Source organism: Ascidiella aspersa, chromosome 7 (genome assembly GCF_963924565.1).
Source record: "Ascidiella aspersa chromosome 7, kaAscAspe10.2, whole genome shotgun sequence".
NCBI classification, from domain to species: domain Eukaryota; kingdom Metazoa; phylum Chordata; class Ascidiacea; order Phlebobranchia; family Ascidiidae; genus Ascidiella; species Ascidiella aspersa.
Genome location: NC_139453.1, coordinates 16,704,379 through 16,728,451, shown reverse-complemented (window position 1 = coordinate 16,728,451; position 24,073 = coordinate 16,704,379). Strand labels below are relative to the sequence as shown.

General features: G+C 38.2%; 1 protein-coding gene across 1 annotated transcript; it reads left to right on the top strand.

The window, feature by feature from the left end:
- The first annotated feature begins 13,855 nt into the window (after positions 1-13,855).
- LOC146138074 (uncharacterized) lies at positions 13,856-14,611 on the top strand. Its single transcript, XM_083394510.1, has one exon. It carries the CDS (start codon positions 13,856-13,858, stop codon positions 14,609-14,611), a length of 756 nt encoding a protein of 251 aa, XP_083250636.1.
- Positions 14,612-24,073: the final 9,462 nt, after the last annotated feature.

Here is a 24,073-nt window from a genome sequence, read left to right as displayed (position 1 = left end):
TGCTAACGTAGTTTTCCGCCAATTGGTAACTTTTGGCGTAACAATTGGCTTTCTTATGTAAAGTTGTTGGCTGTTGTTGCGTTTCCCCATTTTATACGCGGCAAAATGTTTTTATATTTAACGCAGGGCTTTCCAACCGATGGGCCTTTTTGACAACAAGACACGAGTCCATTTCAATAACGTTTTGATTATTTTAACTATACGTGTCTTTTATATCACCGCTTCTCCAGCGTTGTGCCGTGGAAGGCTGCCAAGTGCGTCGCGGACAACGCAAAACGCATTCAAAATATTGGACAAATATTTTTTAACTGTTTTTATTATTTTTCGGCAATGTAATAAAAACTAGCACAAAAGTTAAAGATAATGTAGCTATACCCCCAAAGAATTGCGCTCGCTTCGCTCGCCAGGTCCGCCCGGACTTCAAAAACGTTAACAAACACTGATCTAGAATAATTCTGAAAGTTATCGGGTTTTTTTAAAGTAGTTTTATTACACTTTTCATTATTATGTATCGATGACAAAGTGTGTATTCGAATTTTTACCCAAACAAACGCTTTTTTTCGCGGTTCGTACCAACACTTTGTTACTACCTCCTTAAATGTAATTAAACACATTTTTAAGTGCAAAACAAAAATCCGAGGCCCGCCTGATTCACAGTTATTCTAACATTTCAAGAACACAATTCCTATAGTTAACATTATGCGCGGCTCGCAGAGACCTTTGTGAGTTTGGTTGTTGACGCGACTAGAAAAAGGTTGCCGACCCCTGATTTAAACTCTTGGTGCAGAAAGTTGAGTTTTTCCTGGTAATGATATAACTTTGTGAAATAATGTATGTATATTAGGAGTTATTCTTTTATGTTGAGCTAACTACAAAACTGGATTATAAAAAAATATGTTGAATCGCCAGATATATTGATGGCAGTATCGCAAAGTAGTTTGCACAAGTGTGACCTTAACGCAATTATTGTTGTATGTAAATTACATATGTTCTGTTACCTACATGCCTTAGTTTTTTAATAGGCACCTACGTCATTAACTTAGTTAAATTTTTACACATGCTTATGTAAATCCCTATAGTAAATGTATGTAACCTAAATTAATATAATACTTTATTGTAAAGCATGATGAGTGCGGCGATATGAAATATTACGGAGCCCAAGGGGGCAGTGGTGTAAAAAAGGTTGGGAAACACTGAGGTAAACCATATGACGTCATGGTCTCGCTCATGATAAAACCGATAAGTTTGTATGTTTTGCAAAGCTGGGTAAATATTTATGCCAAACTTTCCAGATCAGTGCAAAATTGACTTATGGTTTTCATTTTATTACAAGTATGCTAAATTTGATACACATTAGCAAGACCTATTTAACAAAGGGCTGGTAAAATAATCTATGTTTTCACTAGCCAACAAAAAATAACATTTTGTTAAGGGCTTAAATTCGTTTTTCAACGGTTTCTGGGGCACTGAATACGAAAGTCCAATACGTTTCGTTGAATTGGCTTGTGTTGTCTTAAATTAACCATATTTTTTAATTTTTGCCAAACAATTTGGCCAGCTTTTACATGTGCTAAAATAATTGAAGCACCGATTAAAAACACGCCTGTCGTAGGCCAATGTATCTTAACCAGTAGGCAGGACCGAACTACCACAGGTTCATCCGCTGCAGTTCACATTGCTCGATTTGATTGTAAAATATGAATGGTAAACTTGCAAACATTTTATTTACAATGTACACGTATAATCTTTTAGGCCAACTTTTTCGTTCATAATATTATTTTGTCTTTACCTCCTCGTTTCAAACATTTCATAAATATGAATTACATATTTAAATTGAGTTTTATTTTTGGTCTTCGCTTATTTATTATTACTTTTTGACCATAATTATAGCTGCAATAAACTTATTATATAATGGTAATTATGCATTTTGAGCAGAAAATGATCTTAACTGAATATTATGAAGAATGGGGGCCAGATCCAGGAGAGTAGGTCATGTAAATAGCCTACGTCTCCTCAAAACTATATATTTTATCTGTTTTAACTATTGCAAAATTTGAATCTTTTACACACCAACTTAAAACAAACGGAGTTTGAGCTGAACCTAATGCGATAATCTAGGCCTGCATGACTAACTTTTCCGGGTCGGGTATACCATATATTGCTCTAAAGAAGATAAATCACTGTTAAAATGTTGTGTATTTAAGCTATACTTTATCGATTTTAATAACTGAATGATAGCTTCTAAAAGCTACAGTTTTTAGTTTTGTAAACAATATTTGTGCATTTTGTAATCGATTTTGACATATTTTTGACAAACCAAAAAATAATTACCCTACTTATAAGGCAGGGGTGGCCATGCAGTCGGCGACCAAGGACCTCATTTTTGCTGTGCTAACCGCAAAGAGCCATACTTTACACATTGACAAAAATGACAATAAAAAACATCGTTTTACATGCACAGATCCTGTATCTTCGTCCAACCTGGTTTATTTTAAATGTTAGGCTACTCACCAACATTTAAAAAACAAATTTACGACATTACTGTCATGTAGGTTACAGTAATGTGTTTGTAACACCTTAACTTATTACCTGCTGTCTATTAAAGCATACTGGTATAGTGATTAATAGTTTAAAACGCGTCTAATGAGATGGTTTCTGTCACTAGGGGGCGCGCGGACCGACTCAGATGAAGTCGTTTTGTTTACAATGGCGAAGGTAAAAAAAAAAAATACAATGGCGAAGGTGCTTAATGTGGTAGGCCTACTATTTGTTCGATAATTTAGTCAGTAAGCCCATTTGCGACATTTTGACCAGTTTTTTGACATCTTTGATCAGTTTCTTTTTTAATTGTACCCCTATAGTCACTCCCACAACAGTTTTTAATGTTATTGCAAAGACAAGTGTGGTTATTGATTGGACTCCAGCCATAAGACCGAGAAAAGAACAACACCAACGACAGAATAAAACACAATTCAAAATAGGGCTCAAATAGGACTAATACTTAATGGTATTAGTATACCGTCTAAATCGGAATAAGTCCTGAATCCGTCTGATTAAAACCTAAAAGGTCAGAATTAGGGCTAAACAACACTTCAACTAACCCCGAACACCACCCCGTACATCGATAACCCCCTAATAATTTAAAAACTAACCCCTTTTGTAACCTTACCCATTATACCCACCAATAACCCCAATCAGGACCAAAAATCCGGTGCCAAAACAGCGGCGCCCTGACTGCGCCAGTCAAACTACGGCCCTGACTGCGCCAGTCAAACTATTTAGGTCATATTCAGACGATTTTGATCTTACTGCACTGGATATTACTGGATATTTGGCTGTATTATGTTGTTGGTCTTAATACCATGGTTATGAAGCCCCTGCAGCATGGTAATCGAAGTAATCGAAGCGTGTCTTGTGCCTTTTTATGTACGTGTTCGCATTTGTCGTTTTTGTGTTTGCGTGTCGCGAACGTGGCAACTGGTGTCTTTCATCAGAACATGCTGACCGAATATAAGGTTGCCACTACATTTGGTGACCCCGGTCCTTGGTTATAAATAAGTTTAATGCTTGAAATTCAAGATTAAAGCATGCAAAACGCCGTTTCTCTAAAGCTTCCGACGTTTTGGGTCGAGCAACCTCGAGTATGGTTTCAACAGTCCGAAGCGCAATTTGAATTAAAAAAATACGTGCGATGAAACTAAGGGGAGCCGGGGCGTAAAGTAACACATAAAGTAACACGACAAAAACTTATATTTCAGGTAAGAAAGTAACTTTTTTCTATTTTTAGTTTTTGTTAGTGTTGTTTAACCATTTAACTTTAAAAATTGAAAAGCATCGGATTTAGCAATTATTATAGTTCATTGTTGCATACTTTATGAACTAGCCAGTTGACTGGGCAAGTGGTGAACGAAGGTAATTTTTGCCTGACATGGACCTGGGTCGGTTGTAACAAAATTGACGGGGTTGGTTGTAACATTTGAAAGGTGTTACAACTGACCCCGGTGAAACAGTATAATGTACTAAATCTTTAAATATTTCTAGCTATGGTGAGAAACTTTAAACGAAAAACTGACAGAGGTAGGCCTACTACACCTGTGCAAGAACTTGCAAGAGCTGCCAACGATGTGAAAAACCAAGGAAAATCTATTCGATCAGTAGCAAAAGAATATTCTATTTGTCATGTCACGTTGTCTAGATTTTGTAAACAAAACAGAAGACAAATGAATTGCCTTCTGTTGGTTACCGCAGTGCTATTCAAGTATTCACAGAGTTGCAAGAAAAGGAGTTGACGAAATATCTCTTGATGTCAGCGGATGCTTATTACGGATTGTCTCCCAAAAATGTAAAATATTACATTTACTATGTTGCTTTTTGTTTTTGTAGAATCGATGACATTATTTCTAAATCACATAAATTATAAGTAGGCTGTACTTAAAATTTTGGAAATAAAGTTTAATTTATTTTAACTTTAGGTCCGAGAATTCGCATACGAACTTGCAGTGAAATACAAGTGCAGTCAAGAGTTGGGAAGAAAATGGTAAAGCCACAGCGGATTGGTTTACTGGCTACATCAAAAGAAACTCAACGCTATCAATACGAAGTGCAGAGGCAACGAGTCTGTCAAGGGGTACAAGTTTTACACAACGTCGGTGTGTTTTTCCCAAACTAGACGGCGTGATATCAAAGCATAAGTTGAATGTTAACGATATTTGGAATGTCGACGAAACAGGTATTACCACTGTTCAAGTTCCTAACCGTGTTATCGCAAAACGAGGGTCAAAACAGGTCGGTGCTTTCACCTCAGGTGAGAGGGGCACGTTAGTCACTCTTGCCTGTGCAACAAACGCAATCGGAAATACAATACCTCCCATGTTTGTTTTCCCTCGGTCTCGATAAGCTGATCATTTTGTTCGAGATGGTCCTCATGACTGCATAGGATTCGGAAACAAATCCGGATGGATGCAACAGGACGACTTCTTTATTTTGCTTAAACACTTTGTTAGCTACACTAAAGTCATAGTAGGACGAAAGGTTTTGCTTATGCTCGACAATCATAGCTCCCACCGTAGAATTGCAGACGTAGATTTTTTGTAAGCGACATAGATTTTTGTAAGCAGTGGTATCATACTTCTTTCGTTTCCTCCTCACTGCAGCCACAAATATCAGCCTCTCGATCGTAGTGTTTATGGACCTTTGAAAAAAATTGTTAATTGTGCCAGTGACGCGTGGATGAAAATACACCCCGGAAAAAACATGACCATTTACGATGTTCCTGGGCTTGTCAAAACCTCTTTTCCAATGGCAACAGCGCCAAATAACATTCAGTCAGAATTCCGTTGCACAGGAATCTGGCCCTTCAATTCCGATATATTCGAAGAACATGATTTTTCTCCTTCACCGGTGACTGATCGGCCATACCCAGCTCTTCTTGACTCATCTTTGCAGGCTCAACATGAAGAAGAAGCTTCATCGTCTGGCAATTTGCCTCCAGCTCCCATTGGGACATCTTTGTTGTCTCAACATGGTCTGCCACCAGCTTTTCTGTCTTCGCATTCCAACGGATCGGACTTCTTACGACGAAAAAAGATGCAAGCGGAAATTTTAACGGATACACCAGTCAAAAAAGCAATGGAAGAGGCGGAGAGACAAAAGCCTGCTAAAGCTAAAAGAAAAATAATTCTGCCCAAAAAGGCAACAAAAAACAAACAAAATAAATTTAAACAATCCAAGAAAAGGCGAGCCACGCTAATTGATTCTTCGGACGACGAAGAAAATTTCTGTTTGGTATTTATGGAACATTTTCAAAATTCTAAAACAAATGAGGTTTGGATTCAAAGTGTCAGATGTCACCTGTGGGCCCACAAAGCGTGCACCCCCGACATGAGTTATTCATCCTATTTATGTCACTGCTGCGACTCGGATGATGAAAACTAATTTTTTGGATAAGTATGGTAACCGTACCATGTTTGCAACTCCTGGTTACACCCAGGCTGAGACCTACAGCTTGATAGTAGCCCTTTTGCTCTATCGTATTTCGTTGAAATATAACAATAAAAATACATTTCCAATGTGTTTATGCGTTTGTTTTCATTTGTTACAATTTGCCCCATCAGGTTTTACAACCGACCCGTGCACGGGGCACGTTGTACCACATTTTTTGTCTTTTTTAAACGGTCATAACTTTTGCTGTGAACAAGATATTTTTATAGAACCTGCGGCAACTTATTGCTAAAAGATTGTATTTTCGTATGGCGAAGGTTTTATTTTATTTATTCATAAGTTAAGAGTGAAAAGAGTGAAAAGAGTGAAAAGAGTGAAAAGAGTGAAAAGAGTGAAAAGAGTGAAAAGAGTGAAAAGAGTGAAAAGAGTGAAAAGAGTGAAAAGAGTGAAAAGAGTGAAAAGAGTGAAAAGAGTGAAAAGAGTGAAAAGAGTGAAAAGAGTGAAAAGAGTGAAAAGAGTGAAAAGAGTGAAAAGAGTGAAAAGAGTGAAAAGAGTGAAAAGAGTGAAAAGAGTGAAAAGAGTGAAAAGAGTGAAAAGAGTGAAAAGAGTGAAAAGAGTGAAAAGAAGGAAAAGAGTGAAAAGAGTGAAAAGAGTGAAAAGAGTGAAAGGAGTGAAAGGAGTGAAAGGAGTGAAATGAGTGAAATGAGTGAACGGAGTGAAAGGAGTGAAAGGAGTGAAAGGAGTGAAAAGAGTGAAAGGAGTGAAAAGAGTGAAAAGAGTGAAAGGAGTGAAAGGAGTGAATGGAGTGAAAGGAGTGAAAGGAGTGAAATGAGTGAAATGTGAGTAAAATGTGAGTGAAAAGTGAGTGAAATTTAAATGAAATTTGAATGAAATGGGAGTGAAGAGTGAAATGAGTGAAATGTGAGTAAAATGTGAGTGAAAAGTGAGTGAAATTTAAATGAAATTTGAATGAAATGGGAGTGAATTGTTTGCGAAATGGAGGGAAATGTGAGTAAAATGTGAAAAGAGTGAAATGTAAGTAAAATGTAATGGAAAAACGAGTAAAATCTGAAGGAAATGTGAGTGAAATGTAAGGTCATGTGTTTAACGTGAAATTAGTGAAATGAAAGAAATCAGTGAAATGTGAGTTAAATGTAATGGAAAAATAAATAAAATCTGAAGGAAATGTGAGTGAAATGTGTGTGAAATGTGTGTAAAATGTGTAAAATGTGAAGTGAATGATAAACGTGAAATGTGAGCGAAATCTGACTGAAATGTGGATGAAATGTTAGTAAAATGGAGTGAATTTTGTGTGAAATGTGAGTGAAAGGTATACTAAGTGAAATGTGAGGGAAAATTGAAATGTTAGGGAAGTGTTAGATTCATGTCAAATCAGTGAAATGTGAGTGAAATATGAGTGAAATGAGAGCAAAGTGTGAAATGTGAGTGAAAAGTGAAGGAAAAGTGAGTAAAATCTGAGTAAAATGTGTGAATAAAATGTGAGTGAAATGTGAGTGAAATATGAATGAAATGTGAGGGAAATGTGTGCGAAATGTGAGTGAAATGTGAAATAAGTGAATTGTGAGTGAAATGTTATGAAGAAGTGACAAAAATGTGTGGGAAATGTGAAATGAATAACATGTGAGTGAATTTAGAGTGATATTTGAGGGAAATATGATTGAAATGTAAAGGAAATGTGAGTGGCATTTGATTGAAATGTGAGTGGAATGTTAGTAAAATTTGAGTAAAATGAGTAAAATGTGAGGGAAAGGTAGTAAAATGTGATGGAAATGTGAAATGAAAAAAATGTGAGTGAAATGTGAGTGAAATGTTTGTGAAGTGTGTGTGAAATGTGTGTGAAATGAGTGAAATGTGAGCAAAATGTGAATGAAGGGAATGAAAGAAAGAAGGGAGCGAAGGGAGCGAAGGGAGTGAAGGGAGTGTGTGAGTGAAATTTGAGGGAAAAGTGAGTAAAATGTAAGTAAAATGTGAGGGAAATGTGAGTGAAATGTGAGCAAAATTTGAGGAAAAAATGAGTGAAATGCGAGTGAAATGTGAGTGAAATGTGAGGAAAGTTGAGTGAAATGTAAGATACATCTGGGGATGAATGAAGGGAATGAAGGGAATGAAGGGAATGAAGGGAATGAAGCGAATGAAGGGAATGAAGGGAATGAAGGGAATGAAGGGAATGAAGGGAATGAAGGGAATGAAGGGAATGAAGGGAATGAAGGGAATGAAGGGAATGAAGGGAATGAAGGGAATGAAGGGAATGAAGGGAATGAAGGGAATGAAGGGAATGAAGGGAATGAAGGGAATGAAGGGAGCGAAGGGAGCGAAGGGAGCGAAGGGAGTGTGTGAGTGAAATTTGAGGGAAAAGTGAGTAAAATGTAAGTAAAATGTGTAAATAAACTGTGAATAAAATCTCATTGAAATTTGAGTGAAATGTGAGTGAAATGTGAGCAAAATTTGAGGAAAAAATGAGTGAAATGCGAGTGAAATGTGAGTGAAATGTGAGGGAAGTTGAGTGAAATGTAAGATACATCTGAAATGAGTTAAATGTGAGAGAAATATGAGTGATGTGATTGAAATGTGAGTGAAATAAAATGTGATTGAAATATGAGTGAAATGTGGGTGAAATGTGAGTGGAATGTTAGTAAAATGTGAGTGAAAAGAGTAAAATGTGAGGGAAAGTTAGTTAAATGTGAAGGAAATGTAAAATGAAAAAAATGTTAGTGAAATGTGAGTGAAATGTTTGTGAAATGTTTGTGAAATGTGTGTGAAATGAGTGAAATGTGAGCAAAATGTGAATGAAATTAGTGAAATGCGTGAAATATGAGCGAAGTCTGAGTGAAATTTGGATCAAGTGTAAAATGAGGGAAATGTGAGTGAAATGTGAAATGAGTGAAATGTGAGCAAAATGTGAATGAAATTAGTGAAATGCGTGAAATATGAGCGAAGTCTGAGTGAAATTTGGATAAAGTGTAAAATGAGGGAAATGTGAGTGAAATGTGAAATGAGTGAAATGTGAGTAAAATGTGAGTGAAATGTGTGGGAAAGTTGAGTGAAATGTAAGATACATCTAAATTGAGTTAAATGTGAGAGAAATATGAGTGATGTGAGTGAAATGAAATGTGATTGAAATATGAGTGAAATGTGGGTGAAATGTGGGTGAAATGCGTGTGAAATGTGTGTGAAATGTGTGTGAAATGTGTGTGAAATGTGTGTGAAATGTGAGTGAAATGTGAGTGAAATGTTTGTGAAATGTGTGTAAAATGTGTGTGAAATGAGTGAAATGTGAGCAAAATGTGAATGAAATTAGTGAAATGCGTGAAATATGAGCGAAGTCTGAGTGAAAATGAACTGTGATTGAAATGTGAGTGAAATGGGTGGAAAATGTAAGGGAAATGTGAGTGACGTTTGATTGAAATGCGAGTGGAATGTTAGTAAAATGTGAGGGAAATGAGTGAAATGTGAGTGAAACGTGAAATGAGAAAAATGTGAAATGAGCGAAAAGAGTGAAATGTAAGGGAAAAGTTAGTAAAATGTGAGAGAAATATCGGTGAATTATGAGGCAATTGTGTTTAATGTGAAATGTGAGTGAAATGTTATTGAAATGTGAGTGAAATGTGTGTAATCTGAAATGAGTGAAATGTGGCTAAACTGTGAATGAAATGCCATTTAAATGAGAGTAAAATGTGAAAGAAATTAGTGAAATGCGTGAAATATAAGCGAAGTCTGAGTGAAATTTGGATAAAGTGTAAAATGAGGGATGTCAGTAAAATGTGAGTGAAATAGGTGGGAAATTTAAATTTGAGGGAAAGGTTATTGAAATGTGTGAGAAATATGAGTGAATTGTGAGTGAAATGAGAGTAAAATGTGAAATGAGTAAAATGCGTGGAATGTGAGTGAAATGTGTGTAAAATGTGAAATGAATGAAATGAGCAAAATGTGAGTTAGATGTCAGTTCAATGTGAGGTAAATGCGAGTGAAATGTGAGGGAAAAGTGAGTAAATGAGAGGGAAATGTTAAATGAATAAAATGTGACTGAAATGTGAGGGAAAATTGAGTGAAATGTGAGTTAAATGTGAGTGAAATGTGAATGAAAAAAAGAGTGAAATGTGAGGGAAAGGTGAGTGAAATGTAAAATACATGTAAAATGAGTGAAATGTGAAGGAAATATGAGTGAAATGTGCATGAAATATGTGAAATGTAAAATGACTGAAATGTGAGTGAAATCTGATTGAACTGTGATTAAAATGTGAGTGAAATGTGAGCAAAATTTCAAATGAGTAAAATGTGAGTGAAATGTGAGAAACAAGTGAGCAAAATTTGAGCGAAAGTTGTAGTAAATGTGAGTGAAAAGTGAGTGATATATGGGTAAAATCTGTATGAAATGTGAGTGACTATGAGTGAAATGTGAAGGAAAAGTGAGATGTGAGGGAAAGGTGAGGGAAAGGTGAGAGGTGAAGGAAGTGAGTGAAATGTGAGTGACGTTTGAAATTTGTGAAATGTGAAGAAAATGAGGGTGAAATGCTAGTGAAAAGCGTGAAATGTGAAATGAGTGAAATGTGAGTGAAATATTTAAATTGTAAGTGAAATTTAAGGGATATATTAGTGAAATGTGAAATGAATAAAATTTGAGTGAAATGTAAGGGAAATGTGAATTAAATGTCGGTGACATGTGAGTAAAATATAAGAGAAATGTGAGTGACATTGAATTAAAATGTGAGTGGAATGTGAATAAATTGCGAGTGAAGTGAGTATAATGAGTGAAATGTGAATGAAATGTGAAATGTAAACTGAATGTATTGTGAGTGAAATGTGAGTGACATTTGATTGAAATGTGAGTGGAATGTTAGTGACATTTGATTGAAATGTGAGTGGAATGTGAGTAAAATGAATGAAATGAGTGGAATGTGAAATGAGTAAAATGTGAGTGAAATGTGGTTGAACTGATAATGAAATGTGAGTGAAATGAAAGTCAAATGTTAAATGAATGAAATGTGAGTGAAATGTGAGCGACATTTGAAACGAGTGAAATGTGAGGGAAATGAGGGCGAAATGTGTGTGAAAATTGTGAAACGTGAAATGAATAAAATTTAAGTAAAATGTGAGGGAAATTTGAGTGAAATGGGAGTGAAATTTGAAGGGAAAATGAGTGAAATATGAGTGACATTTGAAATGGGTAAAATGTAAGGGAAATGAGGGCGAAATGTTAGTGAAAACTATCAAATGTGAATCGAGTGAAATGAAGGGAAAATGTGAGTGAAATGTAAATTAAATAAAATGTGAGTTAAATGTGAGTGTAATGCAAGTGAAATGTGAGTAAAATGTGAAGGAAATGTGAATGACATTTGATTCAAACGTGAGTGGATGTTAATAAAATGTGAGTAAAATGTTAAATATTAAATGAGTAAAATGTGAAATGAGTGAAAGGTAGTAAAACGTAAGGGAATTATGAAATGAATGAAATGTGGTTGAAATGTGCGGGAAAGGTGAATGGAATGTCAGTGAAATGTGAGCGAAATGTAAGTGAAATGTGTGTGAAATATAAAATGAATGAAATGAGTAAAATGTGAATAAAATGTTATTGAAATGAGTGAAATGTGTGAAATGTGACCGAAATCTGTGAGTAAAATGTGAGTGAAATGTGAATAAAATGAGTGATATGTGAGTTAAATGTGAGGGAAAGGTGAGTGAAATGTGAAATGAATAAGATGTAAGTTAAATGTGACTGAAATGTGCGGGAAAGGTGAGTAAAATGTAAGTGAAATGTGAGGGATAGTTGAGTGAAATGTGAGTTAAATATTAGTGAAATGTGAAATTCATGTGAAATGAGTGAAATTTGAAGGAATGATTTAAAAAAATGATTAAAATGTGAGTGACATTTGAATTGAGTTAAATGTGAGTGAACTCTGAGTGAAAAGAAAGTGAAATGTGAGTGAAATGTGAGGGAAAGGTGAGTGAAATGTGAGTTAAATGTGAGTGGAATGTAAGTGAAAAGAGAGTGAAATGTGAGTGAAATGTGAGACATGTAAAATGAGTGAAATTTGAAGGAAATATGAGTGAAATATGTGAAATGTAAAATGAGTGAAATTTGAGTGAAATTTGATTGAACTGTGATTAAAATGTGTGTGAAATGTGAGTAAAATGTGAATGAAATATGATTAAAATGTGATTGAGATTTGAATTGAGTAAAATATGAGGCAAATGAGTGTGAAATGTGAGTGAAAAGCGTGAAATGTGAAATGAGTAAATATGAGTGTAATATGTGAAATGTGCGTAAAATGTAGAGGATATGTTAGTGAAATGTGAAATATGTAAAATTTGAGTGAAATGTGAGGGAAATGTGAGATCAATGTGGGTGAACTTTGAGTAAAATATCGGGGAAATGTGAGTGACATTGAATTAAAATTTGAGTGGAATGTGAGCAAAATGTGTGTTAGTTTTTTGCCTTTCGCTATTGCTCCATTTCTCAAGTTTTTAAAGTCTCCCGTCTTACAGCTGGTGAGGCAGCTGGTGAGGACGCTCGGTAATAAGTGCCCGCGACTCCTGTTGTCCCGTTGCACCGAAGTGCAGCGCACGACGTACCGTCGCTAGGCAAGAAGTGCCTGTGAACCCTGTTGTCACGTTGCAACACAGTGCAGCATAAGTGCTTTAGACACGCTCAAAGTTCAGCACGTTGTGCCGTTTGCGCTCTTTGTTTCCGTTGTAGTAAAGCACAACGTCCGTCGTCTTGTGTCACCACGCATCGTGCCTGCAGGGCTCTGCTTAATTTCCTGCAGCATTAAGTTTTTCATTGCACGCTCTGACCCGAGGCTTCTCCATTGTTACCTGAAGTACAGCACATTGCGCATACACCATGGATCCCATTATTGTCGCATGGCAAGCGCTAAACCGATTGTACGTAGACGTTGAAAGTGAGATGAAGCAAGCCGAAGGTCGCCCTACAGTCATTTCGTTGTTACCGGATGTCAACGCCCAATACCTTCACCTTATGTCTCTATGTGGCAATATCCTCGACAACCAAGTCGTGCCAGGATCCAGCTCTACGAAAGCACAGTGTATTATTGGCTACACTGAATTTCAAAAGCACGTGCAAGAGTGGCTTGCCTCGTGAGAAGTTCTTCCGCAGGCCCATTGCATACGCCGCTGCCTGACAGCCCCGCTGACGAGGCAGCTCGTCGTTCAGTCAAAGGAAGTATTACGACTGCAGCATCCTCGAGGCAAAGCAGCACTCGACAGCGGGAGAGCCGAAAAAAGTTGAAAATCGCACGCCTTACTAGAGTACACGAAGAGGAACGTCTCGCATCGCAAAAGCAAGCCACCGAGAGACAACTTCAGCGACAGGCAAAAGAAGCAGAAGAGGCGAAAGAAAAGGCCGAGCGGAAGATCCAACGTGAACGAGAGGCACTGGAGCTTGAGTTTCAAGAACGTTTTCGCGAGACTCGTCATCGTCACGAGCTATCGGAACTGGAAGCTGCCTGCGACGAGGAGGAATCGAATTGCGGCTCTAGCCGTCGAAGAGGGCTCTCTCGGTGCGAGTATTCGGACTCCATAAATCCGATTCATTCTTTAATATCAAGAAATGAAGAGGCTGTGTCAAACTGTGGTTCAACTCGCCTAAGAGGGCTCTCGCAACGCAACTTTTCGGGTTCTATAACTCCGCTTCTTCCTGGAATCGAGCTTCCGAACATTTCATCTTCTTCTACTCCCAGATTGAGCGGTCCGGCTAGTCTTGCCCATGTTCCCCGTTCCTATTGCGACGTCAGGACGGTCGACAGTTCCGGTTTTCTCTACTACAAGCCACGCACCGGATTTCCGCAACGTGACCCAACGCTCGACTAGATTTCATCCCAGTGTCGACACCTTTCGTTATAGTCCCCCAAATGAGCCACGACAATTTCAAGCCCCCATGGAGAGCTTATACGATACAGATTCACGCCAACGTGATCCAGCTAATCATTGTTGCAGAGGTGAAGTGGGCGAACGCTTTCTACCGAAACCTATAGTGGAGAAGTTCGACGGCGATCCGATGGACTATTGGAGCTTCATCAATCGATACACCATACATATTGGCAGGAAGGTCGATTCGTTTTACTTGAAGCTCAACTACCTTCTGCAGCACTGCCAAAAACATGTTTGCGATAAGGTAAAGCATCATGCTGTAAACCGGAATCCGCAGGATGCTTTCGAAAGTACTCTACAAGATTTATACAGCCGCTACGGGCAGCCACACATAGTGGCTCGTCGCTGTGAAAGTCTTCTAAATAAGCAACGCAAGCTAGCTGCTAACGACGCTGAAGGTCTTGAGAAATTTGCCGTCCTTCTAACCAACTGCTTCGCAGCTCTTGAGCAAATACGCGGCGCCTCTACAGTCGATTCTGTTGGCTTTATAACAGCCATTGCGGCAAAATTGCAGGACCGATGGGTGACCTTTTCTCTACAAGTACAAAATACAACCGGCCGATTTGCAGCGTTTTTCGACTTTTCCGAATTTGTAAACCTCCAGAGTAAGGAGGCCAACTCAAATTATGGAATCATTCTTTTCTATTTGTCGGATCAACACAAAGATGTCGCCCCTCCTAGCAACGAAGCTGCTAGCTCCAAGTCTAATAAGAGACAGTTTGCTACAGCTTACACCACCGTCGTCGCACCAACTTCTATTTAGAACGAGGCTGTTCGACAATGTCCGCTTTGCGAAAAATCCCATCGCCTGGAGGACTGCGAAGAATTTGGTCGAAAGGCCATCTCCGACCGAGAAGAGTACTTGCGAACTGCATTTCGCTGCTACAGATGCTTGCGCCACGACCATACTGTTCGAAACTGTCGCAGTGACGTCACTTGCAGTCAGGGTGGCTGTAAAAGCCGTTTTCATCATTTTTTGTTGCATTTCGTTAAGACTGAACGTACCAATATGACAGAAAAGACCGCAGCTCGTCAAAGCTCTGCACGAAGTAACTGCCTACATTCCTTATCGAAGGATGCGGATACGAAGCAACTTTCTGCTTATCTAGACATGGTTCCAATATGCGTTCGCTATGAAGAAAAAGAAGTTCAAACCTAAGCGCTGTTAGACTCCGGTTCTAACACGACGTTTTGCGAACGAAAGTTGGCCAGCTTACTGAACGCTACTTCTACTGAAAGGTCAACAAGCATCAACCTAAGCACGTTCGGTTCCGAAAAGCGGGAAGTCAATACAGCGTCTATATCGCTATCAATACGCCCCTTGGAAGGCAGTGGGGAGATCTTCTTACCAGATGTGTTGCTCATTGATCAAATTCCCGCAAAGCCAACTGTTGCCCCACCTCAATACGAATTGGATCGACATGAATACCTCAGCGGTGTTAATTTGCCAAGCATTACTGGCGGGTCCGTAATGCTACTGATCGGCAATGACAACGCCCTTGCTCATTGTTGCCTGGAGAGCCGTTTCGCACCGAACCCTCGTCATCAACTCCATCAACCAAGGCTAGCGCACATGAAGTAGACGAACTCGCAAGCACTCTTGTCAATGACAAGGCCAAAGTTATTCCCTCGCCGCACGAAACTGACGTACTGAACACGGATTGTGTCATAGGCTGGATAAGCAACCACAAGGAAGCGGTGGAATTCGGTTTGCAGCATTCCAGAGAAGACGCTGTAGCTTCCAACATGATGTCTAGACTGGTGGAACTTATAAACGTCCACTTCCAGCTTCCTCCAAGGAAGAACGACTTTGCAAACCTCTCTGACTGTTTGCCGATGGCACGTCGACGTTTGACCACTTTGAAGAAACGCTTTTCAAACGACGAAAGGCTACGCCAAGAATACGTTGAACAAATGAAGGTACTACTCGATAAAGTTTATGCAGAAGAAGTACCGGCTGATCGAATTAATACGAAGAATCGCAATTGGTGTTTACCGCACCGTCCATTTATAAATCCGCGGAAGCCGTGCAAGGTTCGAGTCGACTGCGCTGCAAGATGGCTAGCAATCGCCATCAACGATAGGCTAATGAAAGTCTTCGTCACGCCTCGAGACCGCGACGCTCTGCGGTTCCTTTGGTGGCCAGGTGGAGATATGTCCAAAACGCCCTGCTCAAATCGCATGACCGTCCATACTTTTGGTGCCCGATCTTCTCCAAGCTGTGCAACATTCTGCTTGCGGAGTGCACACACTGTTTATAGAAGTGGAAGATGTTGTCCCGCCAATTGACATTCCTTAGAAGCCGGAGAAGACCTACTTATTACTCCAAATCGCTTGTTGAAGATAACTCGGCGATCGGCCTCCCGCCGCTCGTCACCGATGTAAGCGACTGCTACACCCGACAACGCTACCGACTTCTACAATATGCATTTGGGAGGCGCTGAGTGATCCATCTGGAGGAAACTTTGCGCCACCCTACCAGCAGCCGATGACCAATGACGATGATCCGATGTACATCCATCATCCCTGACGTCCATCCATGCTACTCCCGAGTAGCAAACCCCCACGCTTCATCCATAGCGACGAACATTACGATAGTCGCGAACGGCAAAACTTTGTTTTTGTATAAAAAATATGTTACGTACCCTATTTTTTGGGGGGGAGTTTGTTAGTTTTTTGCCTTTCACTATTGCTCCATTTCTCGTTTTTGCGCGCGCATAATGGCGCGACGCATCGCATACGTACGCTCACTTAATTAGGCGAGGGAGTGCGCACCTCTCACGCTAAGAATGCAATTAGCTTCTAGCCTTTGGGGCCAATTTAGTTGCTATATAAAGGTTTTGTTTTGCGGTGCATGGTGCAGTCATCACCAGCATCATTACTGGAGACGCTATACACCCCAGACATCAAACTTCGGTATGTTTTATTTCGTAACCTTTTTTGTTTGTCTATGAAGTATTGAGCGCTAACATTTCTTCTTACGCCTTACAGAAAACCTGCACCGATTTCTCTACTGTTTTGATTTGTGCCGTGCGAAAATTGTACGTTCGCTATTGTCCTTGTAGACGCAAGCAATAATAGAAAGAAGTGCTGAGTATTGCAAAGCTTGATTTATACAATGTGAGTGAAGTGTGTAAAATGAGTGAAACGTGAATAAAATGTGAAATGAGAAATGTGAGTGAAATTTGAGGGAAATATGATTAGAATGTGAGTGAGATTTGAATTGAGTAAAATGTGAGGCAAATGTGAGTGAAAAGCGTGAAATGTAAAATGAGTAAAATATGAGTGTAATATGTGAAATGTGAGTAAAATGTAAGGAATATGTTAGTGAAATGTGCGTGAAATGTGAAATATATGAAATTGGAGTGAAATGTGAGGAAATGTGAGATCAATGTGGGTGAAATTTGAGTAAAATATGGGGGAAATGCGAGTGACATTGAATTAAAATGTGAGTGAAGTGAGTAAAATGAGTGAAACGTGAATAAAATGTGAAATGAGTATTCTCAGTGAAATGTGAGTGAAATGAGTGAAATGTGAGAGAAATGTGGGATAAATGTGAGTTAAATGTGAGGGATATTTGACTGAAATGTGAGTGAAAAGTGAGTGAAATGTAAGAGAAATGTGGGAGAAATGTGGGCGAAATGTGAGGAATATTTGACTAAAATGTGAGTGAAAAGTGAGTAAAACATGAGTGAAATGTGAGTGGAAGGAGTGAAAGAGTGAAATGTGAGTGAAATGATTGAAATGTGAATGAAATGAGTGACATGTGAGGAAAAAGTGAATAAAATGTGAGTTAAAGGTGAGTGAAATGTGAGTGAAATGTGAGTGAAATGTGAGTGATATGTGAGAGAAATATGTGAGTAATATGTGAGAGAAATATCATAGAAATGTTAATGAAATGTAAGTGAAATGTGAGTAACATTTGATTACAATGTAACATTTGTTGCACAACCCGAAATGGCCCAGCTGGATTTTCACGAGGATATTTGATTAAATAAAATAGGAGCTACCATCAATATTTAACATATTATAACACCTACTATTAAATAATCCTTAACCTCCCGTTTTTCTCTTTTTCTTGACCTACTCTTTTCTTGACCTACATTTTGCGCGACCTCATTATTTCTTTGCGATTTCTTGGCGGTGTTTTGCTTCAGGCATTGCGATTCCCTTTTATTATAGCTGTTTTTTATTTTGTAATTTTACCTTCACTATTGGTTTACACCTGGACTGTACTGCATTGCAATTCTGTTATTGGTTTTTCAGACTTGTTAATAGTTTTATATTCATATATAACTTCGGTGTTTTCGTTGTGTTTACAGAAATTAGCAGAACTGATGATGCTTTTTTGCGAGGCTGAATCCCCACCGGACCACAGACACGACGCGACGAAACATGTCTGTCTGTTGACTTGTCGCGTCGTGCCTGAAAGCGTCTCTGTCCAGTCCCCACCGACAAAGCGCGCGAAACTTCAACTGTTCAAAGCTAGGCGATATAATTCAGTTGTGATCATAGCCGAGGCAAAAAAACGTGTAAATTTTGGAAGAAATATGTATTTGGAAACGTAACCAGCAGTTTATACGACAACAGAAGTAGTGGGTATATTCTATTTGTGAAAAAAAGGTATAGAGAGTTTTCTTTTGCAGGGCTAGAGCTGATAAGTAGAAGACTGATACTGGTTTCTGCATGATTGAAACCGGCATCATTTGTTGAGTTGACTTGGGGGGTTGTTTGAAGGTTGCGTGTTCTAGCAGCTTAGCCACAGCAAGGTATTGAACGTATCTGAGTTTATTGAGAACATCAGAACGGCAAACAACTTACAGGAATAGCTTAAAGTCCATGGTACAGTACTAACACAGTCTAGCACAATAAAGTCTGTCCGTTACATTATTTCAGTTGGTTAAATTGAGATTCAGTCAGTTCCAGTTACGTTCAGTAGATTCCCTTAAGATGCCGCCTCGTTAGGCTTTTGTACACACGCCTGGCCATCGATTAGCAGAGTCGTATTTACGGAATGCAAATAACATCTTCGTGTTAATTTACGAGCAACCGTGGCAGGTCTGCAATTGGGCCACGTAATTAAATAACTACAAATAATAATCCGACGAGTTTGAGCTTTTTTCAGCGTTAAAATAATTATTAAACTAGACAGGGTGTGCGGTTTTTATATATTTTTCCAGGGGGTATAGCGCGGTTCTACTATATTATACCAGGGGGTATAGTGCGGTTGTACTATATTATACCAGAGGGGTATAGCGCAGTTCCACTATACTTTAGCAGGGTGTTATTCCATAGTTATTCTATATTCTTTCAACGGGTCTTATTTGTCAGTGTCCAAATACTCCCAATGTTGTGCTTCCAGTTTCGGTGCTTTAGCAGGCAAAAGCGGATGTGACCCGAAGTTGCGTGATATAGGTTGGACATGGTGCATTTTTACAAGATTGATTGCCAGTAGTCTTAATATAAATTTTGCTGCGAAGCAAACCTATAACTTGTCTTTACAATTAAAAAATATTTGACAGCTCCCGGCTGTGCTTCTTTTGTCCAGCGCGTGCAACATTTATTGTGCAAAGGGCCTCGTCTTAGTGAAACTATAAGCGCGTGCGACTTGCCTTTCAGAAAGAGGCTTCTCTTAGTAAATTAACTTATTGCTCTTACAAAACAACATATTTTACCGCCGCAAGTTTAAATGAAAAGTCTGCCAGGCAGTGTACACCACTCTGTTTGCAATTTTATTTTCCCCCATGGGTTAATTATTTTGAGTTGAAGGTCAAAATTTTGCTGTGAAGCAACCTATAATTTGTCTTTATAATTAAAAACTATTTAACAATGTTTTGTTTCGTTTTTTAGACATCTCTAGACACAAAAACGCCGGAATTTTAATTTTGCCCCCCTAAAATACTACCATTTTATCAAGAGGTAAAATTTTTCTAGTGTAAATATATCATTGAAATTTCCTAAAGTGTTTTGAATTTTGACCCCCTGTATGAACAGTTCAGGGATAAGGTTTAAAATTTTGTTACTTAGCATTGTATATGTCATGTATCCATCATCCATAAATATATGTGTTTTTTTTACATTTTTTTTATCTCTGAAAAGTGCTTAAAACCAAAACTAACAAAAAATGACAGTTTTGCGCCCCTAAAAAACACCCCTTAGAACCTAGGCAAATTTTTTTTATATTAGAAACAACTTTGGGAGGGCATTTACCAGTTGTTAAAATTTCATGTTCCAACTATTTTTTTTTGCACCCCTATACGCCTCTAATTGGGGACAAAAGTCAATAGTGTGATGTATTCGATTTAGTTCTTTACAGCTATCCACTCCAATCTAGCGGCAGAAAACCTTCAATACAGAATTTGTTCATATCGCTTGCCTTATTCTGGCCGCGAAGCGGCTAGCTCCCTGCTGTGCTTTTTTTGTCCAGCGCGTGCAACATTCATTATGCAAAGTGTCTCGTCTTAGTGAAACTAAGCGCGTGCGACTTGTCTTTTAGAAAGAGGCTTCTCTCAGTGAATTAACTTATTGCTCTTTCAAAACAACATATTTTACCGCCGCAAGTTTAAATGAAAATCTGCCAGGCAATGTACACCACTCTGTTTGCAATTTTTTTCCATCAAAAAATCACTTTAATTTCTATATTTTTGGTTAATTATTTTCCCCCATGGGTTAATTATTTTGAGTTGAAGGTCAAAATTTTGCTGTGAAGCAACCTATAATTTGTCTTTATAATTAAAAACTATTTAACAATGTTTTGTTTAGTTTTTTAGACATCTCTAGACACAAAAAACGCCGGAATTTATGGCGTAGTATTTGGGGAATGATCGAAATATATATATTTGATAAATATAATTTACGTATAGATAATGCGTACGGCAATGTTATTACATTTTGGTAAGCTAACATGTTTAAAAATCACATATTATTATTCTCTTTAAATTATTTAACGTCTATGGTTTGCTATACTTTTTCCAACTTTTACTGGGTAAATTTTTATCATCATATTTTACTGGGTAAATTTTTATCATCATAGCTTGGTCCGAGCATAATCACTGTTGTAACAGACTTTAAATCTGTAGTTTCGAGCAATATGCAAAACACGTTCATGTGCCTAATAAGCCACCTTTTATGGTAAAAGTTTTGCCAATTTAAATCCATAAATGCAGTGTTTTTAACACTGTAGGTGCCTAATACGCAACCTATTAAATTGAAAGTTTTGCTAGTTGTTTAGGCCTGGTGTTGGTTGGAGCAACGTACACAACAGGTGCTAACGGAGGGCGTACACTGACTCCAGATTTCGCATTAAAAATTGCAGCGGTAAATATGTTGTGCTGTAAAAGCAATAAGTTTTTATGCTAAGAGGAGAATCTCTCTAAAATATTGCACGGTGGGTAAAAGTTTATTCACGGCCTTACCTCGTTGTGTATTACCGCGACAATAAAATGAAATACGATTTAGAAAATATTTGAAAAAAACGTATTTGGAGAATATCTGCCATTTGCACCTGTTTCGTATACTTCATTCCAACATATCAACACACAATTTTAAGTTGTGTAGGCCTGGTGTTGATATGTTGGATTGTTAGCTACACAGAGCTAAAATGCAATATTTCAGGTTTATGCCCCCCAATCAAAGGCACCTAGGGGTGCAGCCTCCTCGACATCGCAGCTTCATACCACTCTACGCCATGTCTGAAAATTTGAAAGTTCTACGGTGTACACTTTATCTATAAAGACTCAAGGAGTCGGTTTGTTTTGCTGGAGTCGGACTCGGGACTCGAGTAAGACCACGTAAAACTAACCAAGTCTAACATGCACATGCACATGCACAGTACCAAGTTTTAAAACTGGTATGGCCTCCAACTGAAAATTGTAAAGGTGGAATAGCTTATTTGATGGCCGAAGTCAAAGTCGGGTTATTTTTAACCGACTCAGCAGCCCTGGTTTAACCAGACAAAATTCAGGCTGATTTTGTGCATTATGGTGGTTATTGTAGGTGTAAATAATTTTGACCTTTTAGAATAACTGACTGTAAATATTCTATTTAATCTGGGCAACGCCGGGTATTTCGCCTAGTAACATTTCAAAATACAAGTGACCTACACTCAGCTGACACCGACTCAACGATCCGAGTCTATGCCAACGCACAGACTCTAGCACACTCACCGTAGTCGTCTTAAAAAATTGCCGTTTTGATTTCGTGTGTGTCACTGGATAGAAGGCATTGCAGCGTGTCGTTTGTATGTTGTCTGCGCGACACGCGACTTGCTTTTGGTTGTCTTTGTCGGTGTTACCTTGAGTGTCATTCGATTGAGACGCCATCGCCATATACTTTGGAGCAAATCGGTCACTGCTATAGAATCCTACCACAACGCACATTGTTTGGGTTAGCGTTTGGGTGGGTCAAGAATTATTATGAAATATAAAATAATATTTGACACACCCTAACCAAATATTGTTCGATGATGTAATAATTGTTTAAACTCTGTGTTTTTTGGATTCTAGACCAGCACCGCGAATCGTATAAGTCTGATATTTTTCTGACAGTTCAAAACTGCCGAATTGTTGGATTGCATGTTAAGCGACATTTGTTTAATATATTCCAACCACTGATTTGAGTTTTAGAAACAACTGAGGATAATAGACGCAGTTAGTACCTGAAATCTTCAAAGTTTATTAACTCTGCTGGTGTACTTTAATGTTGTGAGTTATGACACCGTCAAAATAATTTTTAACACATAACTAGCGAGCACGTTAATATTTGAATATAATTCGTCATGCAATGAAAGTCTGGAACTACTAAAAAATAGTGATTTTGTTTTGATGCCGATTTTTTATGTTTTAGCACTGATTTTCTGTTCGGCAACTGTGTGCTCATATAAAAACTGCAAAAATGCACATATTTTTTTCTAGTAGTCATTTCAAAACAATTAAAGTTTTCTCGTGTGTGGTTTCTTTGTTAATTCTATTCTATTTAGAAATAACTTTTTAAAGCAGCACGTTTTACAAATATGTTTTACTATATAGGGTTGAAGATTTTATATTAATGTCCTCATTGCATTACTACAAACTTTAGGTAAAACCTATTACATCCATAACTTTCCAAACTTATTTGAGCTGTTCGTCGTTTTTGCAGTCAGGCTAGAATGCAGTCATATCAGTGCTTTTCAACCTTTAAATTTTTCATCCGCACTTTTGTATTTTGGGAAAAATTTCATCTGCCCGAAACAAACACAGTAAGTTTGCACTCTTTAGTTTTATTTGTTAAATAACAAGGAACGGTTTTGTGCATTAAAGCCGTGTGCCTAAGCCTTGACCGATATAAAATAGATAGCTTAAGCTGCAATGAACCACTGAGAGACTATTACAGTACCTGTAATGCAGGGGTTCTTAAACTGGGGTCTATGGACCCCTTTGGAGTCTGTGAACCAGTTTTAGGGGGTCCATGAACATCCAATTAAAGAGTTACTAGTGTATACTTAATAGGAATTAATTTTTTAAGAAAACACTTCAAATAAAAATTTAACGGTTTGCACTGAATGTATAGTTAGACTCCATTTTAACTTTCACATTTTTCAGACCGATATAACAGAGCTATGGAGTCTATTTGTATTGTGACGTCGTTTCTTGCCTACCGGGGTCCATGCAAAGCAAAAAAAATGTTGGGGGTCCGCGGTAAAAAAAGTTTATGAACCCCTGCTGTAACGCATAAATGGGTGCACCAGCTTATTTGATTACTGTATTACCATTTTCATCCGCACATTTATCCGCACAAGTGCATACCATCCCACGGTTGAAAAGCACTGGTTTATATTATTATTAGGGTTGTCCAATACTTTTATTGGGCGACCAAATATTTTTAACAAAATGTATCGCAATCAGATACCAGGTGACTTCATTCCAGTGTTTCCTTTAGTTATTTATCACATGCACAATTGCACAAAACATGCCAAATCTACTTTGAGTAGTCTTTCGTAACTTTTTATCCGTTATGACATACTTACGTATGGAGCGAGCAAAGCGAGCGCAGATTTTTATATATTGATATTAAACGATGAGTGCCACGGGAGAGTACGGATTGACAACAATAGCGTAAGATAGGGGAAAAGTAGCATAAGATAGGGAAAAAGCAGTAGCATAAGATAGGGAAAATTACTCCCTATCGCTACAGTGTTAGGGCTTAAAATGGGCTCTGTGACAGACCTTTTATTTGGTCTTCACATTGC

Bases quoted from the DNA above. Each gene is read 5' to 3' on its own strand.
- LOC146138074 (XM_083394510.1), top strand. From the start codon at position 13,856: ATGGAGAGCTTATACGATACAGATTCACGCCAACGTGATCCAGCTAAT.